The 19,271-nt window shown below is 55.2% G+C and overlaps 2 protein-coding genes across 4 annotated transcripts; one reads left to right on the top strand and one right to left on the bottom strand.

Moving 5' to 3' along the window:
- The first annotated feature begins 7,610 nt into the window (after nt 1-7,610).
- Nucleotides 7,611-12,595, top strand: MAPK7 (mitogen-activated protein kinase 7). Of its 3 annotated transcripts, none has more exons than XM_055306609.1 (7): nt 7,611-7,766; nt 8,061-8,297; nt 8,910-9,075; nt 9,672-10,750; nt 10,857-11,518; nt 11,913-12,046; nt 12,194-12,595. In XM_055306609.1, exons 2-7 carry the CDS (start codon nt 8,066-8,068, stop codon nt 12,345-12,347), a joined length of 2,427 nt encoding a protein of 808 aa, XP_055162584.1. In that variant the 5' UTR covers nt 7,611-7,766; nt 8,061-8,065; the 3' UTR covers nt 12,348-12,595. The 3 variants fall into 3 exon arrangements, with proteins under 3 accessions (XP_055162584.1, XP_055162585.1, XP_055162586.1); XM_055306610.1 differs by having other exon boundaries at nt 12,198-12,595; XM_055306611.1 differs by lacking the exon at nt 7,611-7,766 and having other exon boundaries at nt 8,144-8,297; nt 8,915-9,075.
- A 191-nt stretch (nt 12,596-12,786) lies between these two features.
- On the bottom strand, nt 12,787-15,969 carry MFAP4 (microfibril associated protein 4). Its single transcript, XM_055306612.1, has 6 exons — nt 15,902-15,969; nt 15,515-15,590; nt 15,098-15,252; nt 14,513-14,609; nt 14,227-14,409; nt 12,787-13,867 (listed from the first exon to the last, which is right to left on the bottom strand). The coding sequence occupies exons 1-6, from the start codon at nt 15,905-15,907 to the stop codon at nt 13,620-13,622; spliced, it is 765 nt and encodes a 254-aa protein (XP_055162587.1). The 5' UTR covers nt 15,908-15,969; the 3' UTR covers nt 12,787-13,619.
- Between the last annotated feature and the right edge of the window lie 3,302 nt (nt 15,970-19,271).

The following is a 19,271-nucleotide window of genomic DNA, read 5'->3' on the forward strand; positions in this document are numbered from 1 at the left end:
GGGTACCAAGAAACCGCAATGGCCTCAAGCTGGAGCCCTCTGGCCGTGAGGTCAGCCCACCCACCCAGGCCTTTGAAGCCAGGGACAGCCTCTTCCCGCAGGCCTCCCGCTCTCCCCTCCACCAAAACCACAGTTGGCGTGCAGGCCGGCCTGGGGGTCGTCCCTCCCCTGCAGGAGTGCCCACGGCCACACTGAGCTCAGCTCTGTCACATCCTGTGGCCTGGTGCTGGGCCCCTGGCAACAGCCCCCTCACACCCCCTCCTGATCCCCCATCCCCAAGTCTGAGCGTTGACAAGCCTGCGCCGCATGGATTAAGCATTGGCCACTCTGGTCTCCTGTGTGTAAGGCACTTCCAGGCAGAGATCGTCCCTTCTGGAAGGAAAAATAAATCAAGATGAAATCAGAGAGAGAGAGAGAGAGACAAACCATAAGAGACTCTTAACTATAGGAAATGAACTGAGGGTCATTGAGGGCGGCGGGCGGGGTGGGGGGTATGGGGTAACTGAGTGACGGGTATGAAGGAGGGCACCTCTTCTAATCAGCACTGGGTGTTACACACAACTGATGAATCACTGCACTCTACCTCCGAAACTAATAATATACTACATCTTAATTGAATTTAAATAAGATTAAATTAAATTTAAAAAAAGAAGAAATCATCCCTTCCTATTTTCCTCCTGACCTATGGAGTGGAGACAGTGTGTCCTGGCCACCATGTGCTGAGGCAAAAAATAGACCAATACAAGCACTGGCAGAAGGAAGGGGGGTGTGTGTGTGTGTCTGTTTGCACGCGTGTGCAAGCCCCCACGTGTGTTCCCAGAGCGTCTGTCCCAACAGCTTGCATATCCCTGCGTGCGTATTGCTCCTGTGTCTCTGCATGTGTCTCTGCAACCCCTGTGCATGTGACTGGCAGTGTGCCTGCCAGGGCATGTCCCTTTCTGTGTGGGTACGAGCATGTCTGTGTTTCCGTGAGCCTAAGTAGACAGGCATGTGTCATGGTGTGACTGAGACTGGCCGTGGGGCTTGGCGATGCTGGGTGGAGATCCGAGGCTCAGGCCGAAGCTGCCAGCCAGCACCTGCCTCACACCCGGCCCTGCTCATCACCCGGGAGACACAGGCTCCGGGCCTTGCGCCGCCTTGGCACCTGCTGCCTCTGGGAAAGAGCCTGGGGGTCCCAAAGTCTGGGAGGGATGAGGAGGGCGGTTGCACTGGGGAGACTGTGGACCCCAAGTAGGGGGATCTAGTTCCCTGCCGGGGCTGCCAGCCTTCAGGGGTCCCTAGCAGAGGCCCATCTTGGTCTTGGGCATGAGGGCACCTCCCACCTGCCCTCATGACCAGGAGATCTGGCTTTTCCCCTTTTACCTACGAGCTACCCACTCAGTATCTGCTCCCCACTTCTTCCTTTCTGACAAACCCCCATCTGTGGGGCAGCAATGTGCCTATGGAAGCACTGGATTTCTGAGCCTCCCTTGCACCTGGGGATGGCCTATGACGTGGTTCTAAAACATAAGTGGTGCACATCTGCTGCGGGCTACCAGGAAGGTGTTTGCTCTCTGATGATGGGGGACAGGTGTAGCACCACGTCCTTCTCCCTCCTTCATTCTGTCTGGAACATAAATGTGATGGCTGGATTGCAGCAGCTGTCTTGTAGTCATGAGTTAAGAGGGAAAACATCATAAGGATGATGACAAAGTGGATATAGCCTTCGTCCCTGACAAGCTAAACCAAGGTCAACAACATTCTTTGGATTTCAGGGCCCCTGGTGGCTCAGTTGGTTCAGGGCCAACTTTTGCTTTTGGCTCAGGTCATGATCTCATGGTCACGGGATTGAGCCCCACGTCAGGCTCCGTGTTCAGTGAGGAGTCTGCTTGAAGACTCTCTCCCTCTGTCCCTCCCCCTACTCCTGTGGGGGCATGTGTGTGGGTGCACACACTCTCTCACACTCTCAAATAAATAAATCTTTTTATAAAAAGATGCAAAGTACTTTGAGTTTCTCATGATGAAAGAGATACATTTTCACATGTTTATGCCATGGTTGGTGCTTTTCTGTTACCTGCAGCCGGATGCAATCTTAACTGACGGTTCCAGCTCTGGGAGAATGGGCCCGCCTGTCCTCCCCACGCCCTAGCTCAGAATCCTTCCCACCTCCAGCTGCTGCCACTAACACCAGGGCCCATGCTCAAATCAGGCCTGGGATCAGTTATAATTTAGACCAACTCCACATTTTCGGTTTTGGAGAGACTTCTCCCTGCATGATGGGAAAATAGACTGCTACCCTCATTACAAAGAAGGGGAGACAGCTTCAGAGAGGGCTGGGGTTGGCCTAAAGTCACCAGCTGAGGGCATCACAACTCGGTCCTTACTTTTTTTTTTATTTTTTTTTAATTTTTATTTATTTATGATAGTCACACAGTGAGAGAGAGAGAGAGAGAGAGAGAGAGAGGCAGAGACATAGGCAGAGGGAGAAGCAGGTTTCATGCACCGGGAGCCTGACGTGGGATTCGATCCCGGGTCTCCAGGATCGCGCCCTGGGCCAAAGGCAAGCGCCAAACCGCTGCGCCACCCAGGGATCCTCTCGGTCCTTACTTCTGATGAGTTCCATGGGCTCACAGAGGGATTGATTGTCCCTGACTGCCCCCCCCCACCTGTCTCCTGGGTGCCTGAAATCCCCCCTTGTTGAGACCAGGCAGTGTCCTTCGCAGGCTCATCCATTAAACTGGCTCCCTACACTTCTGGTGGCAGAGGGGTGTGCATGGGAACATCTGCGATTTCTGCTGGCCCAGTGTCCATCCCATCTTCCTGAAGTCACAGGTTTACTTTTGGAAAATGGGCCTCTGCCACTCACAGTCTGAGGTTTTTGGCTGGGGCTGCAGTCCCCTCCCCTTCCAGAGGGGGAGAGGAGACAACAGTCTGGCCAAGCAGCATGCAGGCACACCTCAGAGAGATTGTGGGTTCCACTCCAGACCACTACCATAGAGCAAACATCATGAAAAAAGGAGTCAAATGAGGGCACCTAGGAGGCTCAGTCGTTAAGTGTCTGCCTTTGGCTTGGGTCATGATCACAGGGTCCTGGGATTGAGCTCCACATAGGGCTTCCTGATCAACGAGGAGTCTGCTTCTCCCCCTGCCCCTCACTCTGCTCATGCTTATGCATGCACTCTCTCTCTGAAATAAATGAAATTTTTTAAAAAATATTTTATTTATTTATTTGTGAGAGACAGAGAAAGAGAGAGAAAGAGAGAGAGAGAGAGAAGCAGAGACACAGGCAGAGGGAGAAGCGGGCTCCATGCAGGGAGCCCGATGTGGGACTCGATCCCGGGACTCCAGGGGAGTCCTGGGCTGAAGGCAGGCGCTAAACCACTAAGCCATCCCAGGGATCCCAAAACATGAAATCTTAAAGAGAGAGAGAGAGAGAGAGAGAGACTTCAAAAGCACAAGTGACAAAAGACCAAAATAGGTAAATTGGAATTCATTGCCTTTAAACATTTTCAAATTTTGAAAACTTTTGTGCTTCATATGATACCATCAAGAAAGTGAAAAGGCAACCCACAGAATGAGAATATTTGTAAATTATATCTCTGATAAAGGACTTATATCCAGAATATATAAAGAACTCCTGCAACTCAACAATAAAAGGGGAAATAACATGGGACGCCTGGGTGGTTCAGTGGTTGAGCATCTGCCTTTGGCTCAGGTCATGATCCTGGGGTCCTGGGATCAAGTCCTGCATCACGCTCCCTGCAGGGAGCCTGCTTCTCCCTCTGTCCACATTTCTGCCTCTCTCTCTCTCTCATGAATAAATAAAAAAATTTTTTAATCTTTAAAAATAAAATAAAAATGAAGGATTTGAATAGATATTTCTCTCCTAAAAGACAAATGGCCAATAAGCATATGAAAAATGCTCAACATCATTTATCATTAGGGAAATGCAAATCAAAACCATAGTGACATATTACTTCAGGACCCCTAGGATGACTCTAAAAAAAAAAAAAAGAAAGAAAAGAAAAGGAAAGTAACAAGTGGTGGTGAGGGTGAGGATGTGGAAAATTGGAACCCTCAAATATTGCTGGTCAGACTAGCTCCATACCCAAGAGAAATGAAAACATATCCACAAAAAAACTTGTAGATGAATTTCACAGCATCATTGTTGACAACTACCAAAAAGTGGAAACAAACCAAATGTCCATCAACTGATGAATGAACCAGATGCAGTCTATCCATAAAATGGAATATTTTCAGTGTTAGAAAGGAATGAAGTTCTGATACATGCAAAAGGATGAACCTAGAAAATGTGCTAAGTGAAAGAAATCAGCCACAAAAGGTCACATACCGTAAGATTCCATTTGTAAGGAAGGTCCAGAATGGCAAGTCCAGAGTCAGAAAGTTGATTAGCAGTTGCCAGGGGCTGGGGAGGGGAAATGAGGAGTGACTACTAATGTGGCCTTTTCTGGGGGCTGAGGAAAACATTACAAAACTAGGCTGTGCTTGCACAACTCTTACGGGCATACTAAAAACCACTATATTGTACACTTTGAAGTTTTATAACACATGAATTTTTTAAAAGATTTTTTATTTATTCATTTGAGAGAGAGAGAGAACAAACAAGGGGAGAGGCAGAGGGAGAAGCAGACTCCCTGTTGAGCTGGAAGCCCGATGTGGGGCTCATCCCAGGATCCCAGGATCATGACCTGAGCTGAAGGCAGACGCTTAACCATCTGAGCCACCCAGGTGCCCCTTTAGCACATGAATTTTACCTCAAAAAGGCTGTTATAAGAAAAGAGGCACCTCTCTGCTTACTGATACTTAATGATCTTTAGGAAAATTATTTAGTTTGCTACCTTGTATATATTAAGGAGGCATTGGATAAGAATGTGTATTTGTGTTTGCTTGTGTTGACTTTGTAGAGACAATAAAAGCAACCACCTGGGGTTAGGACCAAGATTTTTCACTTAAACTTTTTTTTTTTCAAGATGTACTTATTTGAGAGAAAGAGAAATGAACACAAGCAGGGGAAGAGGCAGAGGGAGAGGGAGAAGCAGACTCCTTCCTGAGAAGGGAGCCTAATGCAGGGCTCAATCCCAGGACCCTGGGACCATGACTACAGCTGAAGGCAGCCACCCAGGCACTCCACTTAAACCTTATAAATTTTGAGCCATGCAAAAATGATTTTTTTCTTAAAGAAATGGTCAGTTGTGTCAGCTGCAGCAGAGCTCTGTAAGGCAAGGACTGAGGAACGTCTGTTGGATTTGACTATAGTTGATTAAGGACTTTTCGGGGACAGAGTTAAGGCCAAGTGGCAGTAGAGACAAGGCAGCTCACAGTGGATTGAAAAGTAGATGAGAATCAGTTTTTTGCCAGAAAATGTTGAATAGCCTATAGCTTGTATACTCAGCCTCGCTGAAATATTCATAGAGAAGTAATTAAACATAGTTTTTTAGTCTCTTGTGAGATTTTGTTTTATTCCCGGATGGGACGGGATCATCACGCAGCTGCCCACTCGGTCCCCTGAAAAGATGTGTTTGTGTGTCTTGCTTCTGTAGGCCCTCTACTTACACTGAGGGTCACTGCAGGCCTTAAACTGCACGGATTTCAGAGTTAGGGAAGTCTGTCTACTGTGTCCCCGAAACAAAGGCCATCAAAGAAATATTTTCAGACCTCAGTGACAGAAAATGTTCTTTCCCCAAGTATACTTTCTTGATTAATATCCAATGCAAACCACGTAACAAGATGCTTTGGCTTTTTGCTCTGTTGGGAGAAAAATCAGACACAAATTCATAATTTGGCCTTAACTGAGGAGACCCAGATGATCCTTTAAAGTCTAAATATTAGCTGATTTTCCAGAGGCTGACCTAATACTTAATGTATTTTAATGTATAATCCCAATAAACTTCTGAAAATTCAGTATCCCACCCCCAAAATGTACAGCAAAGGGTTACCAAAAAGAAACTGTCACCATTAGAAGAGGAGGAACTTCTGAGCAGTTAATTTATCTCAATTCAATACAACAGGTGTTAAATTTGGGAAACTGATTGAACTATAAACTTAGCATGTGAAAAGGAAAACACAACAGTGCGGAATAATAAAACAAAAAAAAAATTTTTTTAAGATTTTATTTATTTGACAGAAAGCACAAGCAGCGGGAACAGCAGAGGAGAGGGGAAAGCAGGCTTCCCTCCAAGCAGAGAGCCTCATGCGGGGCTCGATCCTAAGACCCGGGATCACGACCAGGGCCGATGGAACATTTGTTTCTTGTTCGTTTTTTTGAGGATTTTATTTATTTATTCGTGAGAGACAGAGAGAAGAGAGAGGCAGAGACACAGGCAGAGGGTGAAGCAGGCTCCAGCAGGGAGCACGATGCGGGACTCGATCCCAGGACCTCGGGGTCACGACCTGAGCGGAAGGCAGACGCTCAACCACTGAGCCATCCAGGCGTCCCCAAAGATTTTTTTAAAGTCTGTAGGCTTGCCAAAATTCATTTCTGGTCTGGACCCACTTTTCAGCCTCTAGTCCGTGATGTTAAGGAACAGACCCTGGACCTAGCACTCAGAGTCTCTACCCACCGAGCACTACTCGGGGCCAAGGAAGAGCCCCCGGAGCCCCCGTTCCTCTGCTTCGCAGTCTCCGTACCTTCGCCTCGATTCCCCAGCTTTCTTCTCACTTGGCGGCACCACCCTCTTTGCTCCAAAAGGCTGTTCCTCCCTGCACCACCTGGAGCTCCGCGCTGCAAACCTTGCCTCCGCACAGAGGTTCGGACGGCCCCGCCCCGAAGTCGCCGCTGCCTTCTCTCATTGGAAGGCTCTACCAATCAGCCACCGGGCCGTGGAGCGGGGCGGGCACCTGGACCCCGCGCAGGGGTAGAGGCCGGACGCCCCGCCCGCTGTCCCCTTGAGCTCGGCAGCAGCCCGCGGCGCGGGAGCCCTGGGACGGAGCCACTCAGCGGAGGGACCACGGCGGAGGCCGGGAAAACCCGAGCAGAGGCCCAGGGCCGCCGGAAGCTCAGCCGCCGGAAGTCAGTGGCGGCTTCAGGCCGGGCGCTCTGGAATCCTGGAGGCCCAGGGTCTCTGTGGTTGGATGCGTCCGATCACTCTCTACCCTGGGTGGCGCCTTCCCGGAGCTCCCGGGACCGATGGGGAAAATGAGGAGGTGCTGCATAGTTCCTCGGGCGATGAGGCCTGACAGGGGAACAGGGGCCTCAACGAGAGGGCTTTCTTGAGCCGGCCGACGAGGTAACAGAGCCACGCGCCTGAGCGCCGCCGCACCCCCGGGACCTGCCGCAGTCAACCCCGCGGATGGCGGTGCGCACGCACGCACGGGGGCGTTACCTTCCATTAGCGCGGCGCCCGGGGCTGCTAGCGCGCATGCGTCAGGGTACTGAGCTGGGCGGGGAGCCTGCGAAGCGCCTAGCGCCCTTTGGGCGGCTCCTGCGGGCAAGCTGGACCGCGGCGGGTACGCGCGCGGGCGGGCGCGCGCGGGGGCGTGGTTTCCTCTGCAGGTGGCCTCGGATTGGACGCAGCAAGTCCGAGGGGTGGGAACCTCCGCAGAGAGCGCCCAGCGATTGGCCAGGGGCTGGAGGGAGCGTGATCTTGGGAGGCGGGGCGGGGGGACCGGCGGGGCAGAGCGCGGCGCTGAGGTGGTGGCGGCGGCCTTGAACAAGTGAGCGAGCGACTCTCGGAGTATCCCTCCACGGGGAACGGGAGCCCGGGGACGCAGGGAGCGCCGGCGACCTCCGAAGGTCGGGAGGACGCGTCGGAGTGAGGTGCCATTCGGTGAGTGTTGACCGAGAAAAGCGAAGTGCCCCGCCCCTCCCTTTCTTCCTGGACCGCGCCTGGCGGCGCCTCCCCCACCTCCCACCCTGCATTCCACCCTGGACCTGAGCTCTGGGTTCCAAGTCCGGGTGTGGGACGACTACTACGTGCCAGCCGCTCTCTTTCGCTCCCTACCTGGCCCCCGCTGGCTGAGGGAACTTGGAAATTCCCTGGTCCTGCTCCCCAGCCTCCCAGATGGGAAACTGAGGCCTGGGAGCGGGCGGCGGGCCCCTCCTCACCAGCGTCTCCACACAGACGCCATGGCTGAACCCCTGAAGGAGGAAGAGGGCGACGACGGTTCTGGGGAGCCCCCCGGGCCGGTGAAGGCGGAACCCACCAACAACGCTGCCTGTGTAGCGGCCAAGAACCTGGCCCTGCTCAAAGCCCGCTCCTTCGATGTGACCTTCGACGTGGGGGACGAGTACGAGATCATCGAGACCATAGGCAACGGGGCCTATGGGGTGGTGTCCTCCGCGCGCCGCCGTCTCACGGGTGAGCTTCCCTGTTGTGCACCGCTTACAGATGTGGAAGCGGGCCCCAGAGAGTGAGAAACCTGCCCCGTCTCAGCCCGGAAGGAAAGCTGGGATCCAAATTCTGGATCAAGTCAGCAGATACCGGTTAGGTGCCTCCTGGATGCCGGGGTCTGTGTTGGGAAACTGCTGTGGTGGTTTTGCCTATTTCTTTAGAAGAGTGGCAATCTCAGACCAGAATGCAGATCCTGTCTTTGGTTTCTAAAAGTCTTTGGAGCCAGAGACTGGTGTAAGGAATTGGTGGTGGGATGGGTAAGGTCTGAGATGGAGAGAGTGTAGGGAGGTAGTTGAGCACAGGCATCAGAATCGAGCCTACCACTAACTCCAACAAGTTGCTGAGCCAGGTTTTCATCATTTTCAAGTTTGAGCCGTTGGTATCCATCTCAGGATAGATGTGAAGGGAAAATCTGATAACATCCATAAGGTGCTTAGTGCAGGCCTTGGCATGTAGTAGGTTCTCGCTCTTCAGTATATGGTAACAGCCTTCTAGAAGGAAGATGTTAAAAGGGGCCTTTTGCCAATCTGCAGCTACTCTAAGGTACCTCATGATATCTGCCTTTTCCCTGCTCCCCAGGCCAGCAGGTGGCCATTAAGAAGATCCCTAATGCTTTTGACGTGGTCACCAATGCCAAGCGGACCCTCAGGGAGCTGAAGATCCTCAAACACTTCAAGCACGACAACATCATCGCCATCAAGGACATCTTGAGGCCCACTGTGCCCTACGGGGAGTTCAAATCTGTGTAAGGAGCAGGGACGGAAGAGGAAGGCAGAGGTGGGATCTGAAGTTTTCGAAGGGCAACTGAACCTAATGTAAGGCAGGCTGGGAAAGTTCCCATTATTCCAGGACCAGTGTCCCTTAGGGCTTTGCTGGGGACAGCTGCAGTTGCTCAAGAAGAGTGCAGGTGGTTACCATTTTATAGAATCTTGGTAGGTAGGAAGACCAATATAAGATGTTTATACAGTAACTGCACTCTTCTATTCTCATAGCAGATATTGCTAGTCAATCATAGAGCATTTTCTTAAAAAAATGGGTAAGCCTTCACAGTCTTCAGAGTCTTTCAGGCAGCCATACCAAACAATGGAGATGCCTCCAAACTAAACTTATTGGCCAGCCCTGGTTTAGTCCAACCCCATCTTTTCTTTGATGGGGAAACTAGATCTAGAGAGAAGAGTGACTTAACTTCATGGAAACATTAGAGAAAATCTAGAATCTTTATACCATCCCATTGGCCCCTGCGGCATGTGAAGATGAGGCCATTACCTGTCGAGCCGGGAGGCTGTAGTGAGGCTGGAGTGTGGGCGAGGTAGCCATGCTTATCTTTCTTGTCCCCTCTAGCTATGTGGTCCTGGACCTGATGGAGAGTGACCTGCACCAGATCATCCACTCCTCCCAGCCACTCACTCTGGAGCACGTGCGCTACTTCCTGTATCAGCTGCTTCGGGGCCTCAAGTACATGCACTCGGCTCAGGTCATCCACCGCGACCTCAAGCCCTCCAACCTGTTGGTGAATGAGAATTGTGAGCTCAAGATTGGCGACTTTGGCATGGCCCGTGGCCTGTGCACCTCGCCTGCTGAACACCAGTACTTCATGACTGAGTATGTGGCCACACGCTGGTACCGTGCTCCTGAGCTCATGCTCTCACTGCACGAGTACACCCAGGCTATCGACCTGTGGTCTGTGGGCTGCATCTTTGGTGAGATGCTAGCCCGGCGCCAGCTCTTCCCAGGCAAAAATTATGTACACCAGCTGCAGCTGATCATGATGGTGCTGGGTACCCCATCGCCAGCTGTAATCCAGGCTGTGGGGGCTGAGAGAGTGCGGGCCTACATCCAGAGCCTGCCACCACGTCAGGCTGTGCCCTGGGAGACAGTGTATCCAGGTGCCGACCGCCAGGCCCTGTCACTGCTGGGACGCATGTTGCGTTTCGAGCCTAGCGCCCGCATCTCTGCAGCTGCTGCCCTTCGCCACCCCTTCCTGGCCAAGTACCATGACCCTGATGATGAGCCTGACTGTGCCCCACCTTTTGATTTTGCTTTTGACCGTGAAGCCCTCACTCGGGAGCGCATTAAAGAGGCTATAGTGGCGGAGATCGAGGACTTCCACGCACGACGTGAGGGCATCCGCCAACAGATCCGCTTCCAGCCTTCCCTGCAGCCTGTGGCCAGTGAGCCTGGCTGCCCTGATGTTGAGATGCCCAGTCCCTGGGCTCCCAGTGGGGACTGTGCCATGGAGTCACCTCCACCAGCTCCACCGCCGTGTCCTGGCCCTGCACCTGACACCATTGATCTGACCCTGCAACCACCCCTGCCAGCTAGTGAACCAGCCCCTCCGAAGAAGGAGGGTGCCATCTCAGACAACACCAAGGCAGCCCTCAAAGCTGCCCTGCTCAAGTCCTTGCGGAGCCGGCTCCGAGGTGCCTTGCGGAGGCAGCAGCTGGCCAGGGAGCGGGGTTGCAGAGGGGTACTCCCAGTTTGGACAGGCCGCAGACTCTTACCTTCTCCCTGCCAACTTCTCTGCAGATGGCCCCAGTGCTCCTCTGGAAGCTCCTGAGCCTCGAAAGCCCGTGACTGCCCAGGAGCGTCAGCGGGAGCGGGAGGAGAAACGGCGGAGGCGGCAAGAGCGAGCCAAGGAGCGGGAGAAGCGGCGGCAGGAGCGGGAACGCAAGGAGCGGGGGGCCGGGACCTCTGGGGGTCCCTCCACTGATCCCCTGGCTGGGCTGGTGCTCAGTGACAATGACCGCAGCCTGCTGGAGCGCTGGACTCGCATGGCCCGGCCTGCAGCCCCCACAGCAGCCCCAGCCCCAACCCCAGCCCATGCCCCAGTCCTAGCACCCACCCCAGCTCAGCCCAGCAGTCCTCCTGCTGCCCCCCCACCAAAACCTGCAGGCTCCCCCACTGGTCCTGTACCGCAGCCTGCTTGCCCAGCCCCAGGGCCTGCTCCTCACCCCGTCAGCCCTCCGGGGCCTGCCCCTGGCCCAGCTCCACTCCAGACTGCTACCCCTAGCCTCCTGGCTCCCCCTGCGCTTGTGCCACCGTCTGGGCTGCCTGGCCCCGGTGCCGTAGCTGTGCTGCCTTACTTCCCATCTGGCCCGCCCCCTCCAGAGCCCGGAGGGGCCCCTCAGCCCTCCACCTCAGAATCCCCCGACGTCAACCTGGTCACTCAGCAGCTGTCCAAGTCACAGGTGAGAGGCTGTGGAGACACCTGGATCTGGGCCCAGGGAAAATGGGTTTGAGAAGTCCTTGCTGTTTGGTGGGGGCGGGGGGACAGGAGAGGCTTCAGTGTACCTTTATTCCATGAAAACTGAGTGGCAAATGGGGTTTTATCCCTGAACTTGTCATCTTGCTCTTAGAAGGAGCTTAATGCCAATGAACCGGTTGGGAGACGACTAAGATGCTTCCTAAGTTATGCCTGGCCTGCAGACAGGCCCTTGACCGGCACTCAGCAATTGTCCAGGCTGGTGCTGTTCCCAGCGGCTGTCCAGGCAGAGTCACTGGCAGGGTCGGGACAGAGCTGCGGGATAACCTCTGTCTGCTCTTGATACTGCCTGTGTTGTAACCTGCCGTCGCCCGTTGCAGGTGGAGGACCCCTTGCCCCCAGTCTTCTCGGGCACTCCAAAGGGCAGTGGGGCCGGCTATGGTGTTGGCTTTGACCTGGAGGAATTCCTAAACCAGTCTTTTGACATGGGAGTGGCTGACGGGCCACAGGATGGGTAAGATGGCTGGACCAAGCTTCTGGAATGGGCCTGTGGGTAGGGTTTCCTGGTGCAGGAGGAGCTTGCCTGTGGGATGGGCAAGGAGCCAGCCTAGGCTAACAGGGCCTCTCCCCTCCGCTCTCCCTGCTTCCCTTTTTCCTGCAGCCAGGCAGACTCAGCCTCACTCTCGGCTTCCCTGCTTGCTGACTGGCTGGAGGGCCACGGCATGAACCCTGCTGACATTGAGTCCCTGCAGCGTGAGATCCAGATGGATTCCCCGATGCTGCTGGCTGACCTGCCGGACCTCCAGGAGCCCTGAGGTCCACAGCCTGTGCCTTGCTGCCCGGGGCGGACCCAGCTACAAGACTCATTTCCAAGAGCTGGAGCCTTGGGCCCAGCAGTGGAAGCTCAGCTTCGATTATTCTGCAGGTTCATCTCAGACACACTCTGCAGCCTTAAGCAGCCACCTGAGCCACCGCCAAGCCATGGCAGGATCAGGAAACCTCTACTCCCTGAGTGATCCTTTTCAGTATTGTATTTTTATTATAATTATTATTATTATATTAATATTGTGATGCAGTCTTTTTGCCATCAAAATGAGGCCTGTGAAATATAAGGTTCCCTTTAGGGCCTAACTCTAGGTGTCTTTTTAGAGTTGAGGTCAGGGTGTTGTCAGTAGGGGAGCAAGGAGGAGCCAGGTTCTTGTATTGGAGACCCAAGCAAACACAATTGCATGCACGACAGACAGCCAAAGCCAGTTCATTCAGATCCTGAGCTTTATTGAGATCTTCACTCCCCACCTGCTTACAGCCCCTCAGAGATTGTCCTCTGCCCACCCCCTACCCCCCCACCATGGTCAGACCTCAACTCTAGGTCCTGGTGGGGGGACCTGGTATCTATGCCTACCTTGACTGTAGCTGTTTTAGAGTGGCGTGCAGTAGCTGTGGTGACATACAGTTTTAGCATTGAGCTTTGGGGGGCTGGGACAGGTGGGTGGGAGCAGCAGAGTAGGGCCATAAGATGGGGGTGGGGGGTCCATGGTGCTCCCCACTAGGGAATGAGTTGTGGGAGGGAGGCCAAGGGTGGGGAGATGCTCTGAGGACAGTGGGGGGCATGCTGGGGTGTGGCAGCGATGGCCACGCATGGGTGGCCTGGCATCCACGACGCCAGCTCAGTCTAGCATACTGGGGGGGCCCCAGTTGGAGGAGTCCACAGCAAGGAAGCTCACCAAGGTGGTACACAAAAGCCATAGCTTTGGAGTATAGCTCCCAGCTCTCCACCTTTGGGGGAGGGCAGAGGCAAGCTAGAGTCTTGTGGAGCCCGGTCGGGTCCAGGGGGGAATGCCGTGCCTTTCCGAGGGGCCCCAGGAGAGCTGCTGGCCCCATAGCTATAGGTGAGGTGCGGAAGGCCTGGCTTTGAGATGGACACCCTGGGTGTGACAGGACCCGCTGGGGCTAGAACCACAAGGCCCCCACCATGGGAAGCAGGTGCTAAGAGAGCAGCGGGCAGGGGTGGGGTGGGGTGCAGAGGGGGCCCTTGTGGAGACCAGGAGCAGCCAGGGGAGGCTCAGGGCCTGATGGGGGCCAGCCCCTCAGGCCCGGCGGATTTTCATCTCGGTGCGCTTGAGGGAGTAGTAGAAGCCCTTCCACTGGGCCCAGTTGATGCCATTAGCATAGGAGAGGTGGGAGCCACCCAGGTAGAAGCCGTTGAGGTTGGCAAAGTGGCAGCTGCGGAACCAGAAGGCTCCCGAGGAGAGGGCCGCGCAGTTCTGCACAAAGAGGTCCTGGTCCCGGTCGAAGGTGGAGAACTTCTGGCCGCTGTGGTAGGACAGGGAGTCGCCTGGCAGAGGGGTGGAGGGATGGGGCTGCTGAGTCAGGGAGCCAGCCCCAAGCTGGCGTCAGGTGGGGGGCGGGTGGAGTGTGACAAGAGTGACGCTGTGAGAGGCATCACGTGGCAGCCTGGCAGGATGGGGCTCCCTCCCCAAGCTGGCTTTTGCATGAAGAGAAGCAGCTGCTCCTCACAGGGCTCCCTGGAGTGAGTGGACACGGCTTCTCCCAGGGCCCAGGTCCAACCTGGGTGGGAGCCAGCACGATCCTTCAGGGACTCGAGGGGGAAGGAAGGGGTCTGGGGCCCAGCGGGCAGTGCCAGCCCTGACTTCTCTCCCGATGGCCGCTGGTGAGGCAGGCAGCAGGGGATACCTGCCCCGCCGTCCTCGAAGCCTGCCACGTAAAGGGTGTAGCCATCCTCCTCGGCACTGACCGCGTTGGGCGAGATAGAGAATTCGGCGTACTTGGCGGAGGCCGTGTTGTTCTCAAAGTCCTCCAGGTCCACTCGCAGCTCGTACTTCTGCTTCAGCGTCAGGAGGTGCAGGTTCTGCAGCCCTGGGGGTGTGGGGGTGTGGGTAGAGGGCACCTGGTTAGCAGAGCCTTGGCTCTTGGCTCAGGGCAGCTCCCAGCCCATGGGTGTCCCCTGCCCCCTCCTTACCCAGCCAGTACTCCCCGTCGGCACGGCCGAAGCCCAGCTTGTAGTCGTTCCAGCCCCGGAAGAAACTCACTGAGCCATTGAATCTCTTCTGGAAAACCTGGAGCAGAGGACAGGCCTGGACCATCAAGAGTCCCAGGGGCGGGAGCCTCACCCAGGCATGGACCTGGTGATGCTGAGGGTGTTTTGGTAAAAGACTGAGCTGGGCCCCGAAACAAGGCACACGCTGGCCCCAGGCCCCTCAGTGAGCAGCTCCTGGGTGCCAGGCGCAAAGGTGAAGGGAGGAGTTGTTTTAGAGTCAGGCTCCTGGTAGTCAGTCCCGGCGGGGGCTGTGTGACCTTGGGCAAGTTATTCACCTCTCTGGGTTTCAGTTCCTCTGTACAGGGTCCCCGTCTCCCAGAACCATTGCAAGGATATAGGCACTAACCTGCCTCAGGCACCTAGAATTCAGTGTTGGCAGCAGCTCCACGCTATGCTGTGGCTATTATGAGCTCCATTTTAGAGATGGAAAAACTGAAGTGCACGGAGGTTAAGCCTAGGCGCACGGCCAGGACCAGGACCAGGCCTCTGTTCCCCCGACCCACTCACCGTCCACTTTCCGCCCGCAGTGGTCATGTCACAGAAGACCGGCACGGGCACGCTGGGGCCCGAGGGGTAGATGAGGTACACACCGTCCACCTGGTACCCTTGCGCGTAGACGTCATCACAGTCCAGGGGCTGCGGAAGGCAAGGCTTCTCCAGAGCTGGGGGCAGGGGCAGGGAGGGTGAGGGGAGGGGGACCAAGGCGCAGCCGGCCCCTCAGCACCCTGCAGTTTGCCTCCGTCCCTAGGGTCACCAGAAATCAAGATCTCCTTTGGGGTGTGGGGGAGGATGCTCTTAGATCATCACCTGCCCCGGGGTGGAGGAGAGATGGCCTCCTGCAGGGCTCAGCCCTGAGGCTGGACTCCCAGAAATGATGGTTCCCAGGAACCTCTCCTCCCCCAACCTGCTGGCTGGGCCGCTTACCGTCTCCCCGGATTCCGGAGATCTGGGGGGCACAGGGAGGCGTGCAGAGAAGCAGCAGCGGCAGGGTCAGGAGAACCTGGGACAGGACGACAGGGTCACCTACTGCAGCCCCCCTCGTGCCTCCTCCAGCCCTAGAGCCCCTGGTGCACTCTGCACTTGGCCCTCAGGTAAACTGCCCCCTGCTGGGAACCCCTTGCCTGCCCTTTGGCCCCTCTTTCCCCCCCTCTTCCCATGCCTGAGAAGCCTGAGAAACTGGTCTCTGGGACAGGCTGGAGCCCCCCTGGCTTCAGAGTTTCTAGTGGATCGCTTCCCAGCACCGTATCTGGTGCGGGTCCTCTTCCCCCAGCGGCTCAGGCCCACGGTGCCCAGAGTCCCCAGCCCCAGTACCTTCATGCTGCCAGTTCAGCTCGGAGCGGCTGGGTGTCTGCTGCCCCAGACTGCGCCCCAGACTGCACCCGCCCACAGTTATGTGCTGGGCCCTGGCCAGGCGCCCCGGCCCCACCCCCTGGAGCTGCAGAGCCCCCCTCTCCCCTTCCCGGCACCAGCATCTGCTTCCACGGTCAGGGGAGCCAAGGGGGCCTGGGGAGGTGGGGCCGGGCCTAGGGGCCACCTGCGTCTCATTAGGTTTGTCGGGGGCAGGGCAGTGGGGATCTCACTCCCCACTGAGTCACACTGCTCCCTGGGGCGCCTCTACACCCACCACCTGGACCTGTGCAACCCTTGGCACCCCCAACCCAGCCCCTACTTCCTGATCCACCCCCCAACCTCCCGCCCTACAGATGTCTGTTTATTTTCTCCTTCCCTGGCCTGTGTTTCATCAGTCTTTGGGGGAAAGCTAAGGAGTGGTGGGGAGGGTTCTTGGGAGGGGAGGCCTGTTCTGGGGGCGCAGAAGGCTGGGGAGGCAGCTTCAGAGCTCCTGATGTGGGAGCCTGTCTGGGGCTGGAGGGGGTTAGGGGCAGCGGGGGCCAGGCAGTCTCCTGGCAAGGCTGGGACATTTCTGAGCCATGAGCGCAGCCTGCAGGCGTCCAAGTGCTGTCTGCCCCAGCTCGAGCCAGGGCCTTCTCCAGCCCCCTTCCAGCCCCCCTGGCTCTGGCCGCCGGAGGCCCCCTTCCCCCTCCCACAGAGTTCCCCAGTGATGTGTCTGCCTCACACACGGAGCTTGGGGCCTCTCCTTTCTCTCCACCTTTCCCTCCCCCTTCCCTCAACCTCTGCACTTTGGCCTCCATCCCACCTCAGACTCCCTCCTAGATCCTCATAAGTAGTGTCCTGTCTTAGCCCAGAAAGCTCTCCCTTGCCTCCTGCCCTCACTGAGCCAGGGGTGCCTCCCAGCCTGCCCTGAGGCCCCACTGTCCCTATCTCCACCTGGGTTCCAGGCCTCCTCCGAGCCTTCTCGGGGTGCTCGCTGCCCACAGCCCCTTCATGGATGTCTTTGCTTCTGTTCTCTCCCCTCTACCCCCCATCCTCTGCACAGGCTGCCAGGACAGTCTTTCTAGAAGGCCGTCTGTCACCACCTGCTCGCAGCCTCTGGTGGCTCCCTTCGGCCTCCGGGCTGAGGCTCCGGTTCTCACCCTGGGACTTGAGAGGAATTTTAGGTCTGGCTTAGGCCTACCTTAAGGACCTGATCCCAGACTGCTTGTTACTCGAAGTACAATCTAAACACCAAATTCCTTGCTGTGGAGCCCCCACTACCCCCACCCCCACCCACCCCACTGCCCTTGGCTCAATTGTTCCCCGAGGGCCCACCTGCGGGTCTACTCTGCTTGGCCATGAGTGCAGATGGGCAGGGTCAGTGTCATTCCTGCATGCTTCGCACACCTCCCAGAGCCCGGCACGGGCACTGATACCCAGATCAAATGTCTTCTGAGCACCAACTCTGTGCTGGCTGCTGGGGATACAGCTCCTAAGGAGCGGCAGACGCAGGTGTTACTGGATTGCAAACGTGACGTGTATTGTGCAAGCTCCTCTGTGGAATGGATGCACCAATGCAGAGCCCAGCAAATAGTGGCCCTGGCTCAGGTTCCCTCTCCTCAGTCCTAAGTCAGCAAGCCCCTTGGATGAGTCCAGGCAGCTTCCTTGGCTTGATTCTATAATCCCTGGTAAGAGTTTGCCTCCATCGTCGCATCACGTCCTGGGGATGCTGGAGCTGGGTTGCCAGCATCCCCATCCAGGCTGTCCCACCTGTTAGCTAGGGGCCTCGGACAAGTTATCGCTCTGTGCCTCAGTTTCCTCCTCTGTAAAATGAGGATGGTAATAGCATCTCCTCCAAAGGGCTGTGATAAGGATGCAGGACTGCCTAACGAGTGCCTACATAAGCAACAACACACAGCTATGCCTACAATCAGTAACTAATAAATATGAGCTATCTCATCGTCAGGAGCCTCGTGATCGTTCTTACATGAATGGATTGTCTTCGATGTGATTCTTATCCTTGTCTGTGGAAGAGTTAGTTGCCTGCCTCTCAATATCCAATCTCTCTCAGTCCTAAGTGGTAATAAGGCTGATTGTCCAGCCTCCATTGGTGGGACCACAGGTCCAATTTTTGGCCACGAAGCTGCAAACAGAAGTTTTGTAAAGGCAGGGAGCTATTCCATCTTCTTCCTGCTGTTTGTACTGTTGCCGGGCATGATGGCTGGAGTTCCAGCTGCCATCATGAAAAGTGAGGGTTAGGGCCCCACCAAGAGACAGTAGGTGAGCGCCCCTGGCTGGCTCGGTTGGTAGAGCATCTGAGTCTTAAGCTCAGGGTTGTGAGTTCAAGCTCCATGTTGGGAGTAGAGGTCACTCAGAAAAAGACAAAGGTGGTGGAGGGTAATCAGGGAGGAGCTGGGTGCCTCGGGACTTCGTGGAGCAGGTCCAAGGCCAAGCTCTGGACAGCCCTTCCCTAGGCCCCACTTACGTAGAAGAAAAAGAAACTTTCATCTAGCTTAAGCCTCTGTTGTTTGTTCCCGGCTATGCACAGCTGAATCTAATCCTAATACATCTCTCCTTTCAGCAAATGCCAGCTAATTTTAGCACTGGCTACAAATAAGAAAATGATGAAAAATCAGTCATCAAAACAAATAATAAAATGTGTAGAATACAGCTAATAAACAAATGCAGGGACACAAAAAAATAAGCAATGAGGTTTCAATCATATTTTGCCTCTTAGTTGCACTTTTTTTTCCTCTTTTTTCCCGACCCCACAAGCAGGTATGTAGGTGTGGCAAAGTAGGCACTCTGTTTGCTGAATGTTTTCTCTTAGTTTAACTCTTCAGGGAAAAAGGTTTGGTGCCACAGCCTAAGAGTCAGCAACACCTCTGTGAAGATGCTGTCTGAAGGAAATACTCTGATATAGTAAAAAACAAACATATATTTAGTTAGCAGGCATGTTTGTTGGCTGCCTGTGGTGGGAACCTTCCCATGTTTGGGCGTCCCCCCAACTGGAATGCAGGTGCTCGCTCTTCCAGGCCTGCTTACAGGTCTGTTGTAAGCACGTGACCTTGGAGTAGCCAATCAAATGCATTACCTTGGGCTTCATTTGGGGAGATACTGATTTAAGAGGCAGGAGGATGAAGAATTCACTCTTGGGATGGTAGTGACCCCGGAGGCCTCTGGCTTCTAGGTTCTCTGACTGGTTGGTGGTGACTTAGCAAGCACAGTGCTGAGTCATAGTGGCTCTGGCTTGGGCTGCAAAGCCCTCAGCTTGGTTCTTCACTCTTGGCAACCGCCTTTCTCTGCCCATGATCTCTGAAAAAGACCCCCCCAGCACACCAACTCTGAC

This window comes from Nyctereutes procyonoides, unplaced genomic scaffold (genome assembly GCF_905146905.1).
Source record: "Nyctereutes procyonoides isolate TBG_1078 unplaced genomic scaffold, NYPRO_anot_genome, whole genome shotgun sequence".
Taxonomy (NCBI): domain Eukaryota; kingdom Metazoa; phylum Chordata; class Mammalia; order Carnivora; family Canidae; genus Nyctereutes; species Nyctereutes procyonoides.

Coding starts and splice junctions, on each gene's coding strand:
- MFAP4 (XM_055306612.1), bottom strand. Junction 14,410..14,512: donor CGACGGGGAGTACTGGCTGG/GTAAGGAGGGGG, acceptor CCACACCCCCAG/GGCTGCAGAACCTGCACCTC. Junction 13,868..14,226: donor CTTCGAGGACGGCGGGGCAG/GTATCCCCTGCT, acceptor CCCCTCTGCCAG/GCGACTCCCTGTCCTACCAC.
- MAPK7 (XM_055306609.1), top strand. CDS start 8,066: ATGGCTGAACCCCTGAAGGAGGAAGAGGGCGACGACGGTTCTGGGGAG. Junction 8,298..8,909: donor CGCGCGCCGCCGTCTCACGG/GTGAGCTTCCCT, acceptor CCTGCTCCCCAG/GCCAGCAGGTGGCCATTAAG. Junction 9,076..9,671: donor TACGGGGAGTTCAAATCTGT/GTAAGGAGCAGG, acceptor TGTCCCCTCTAG/CTATGTGGTCCTGGACCTGA.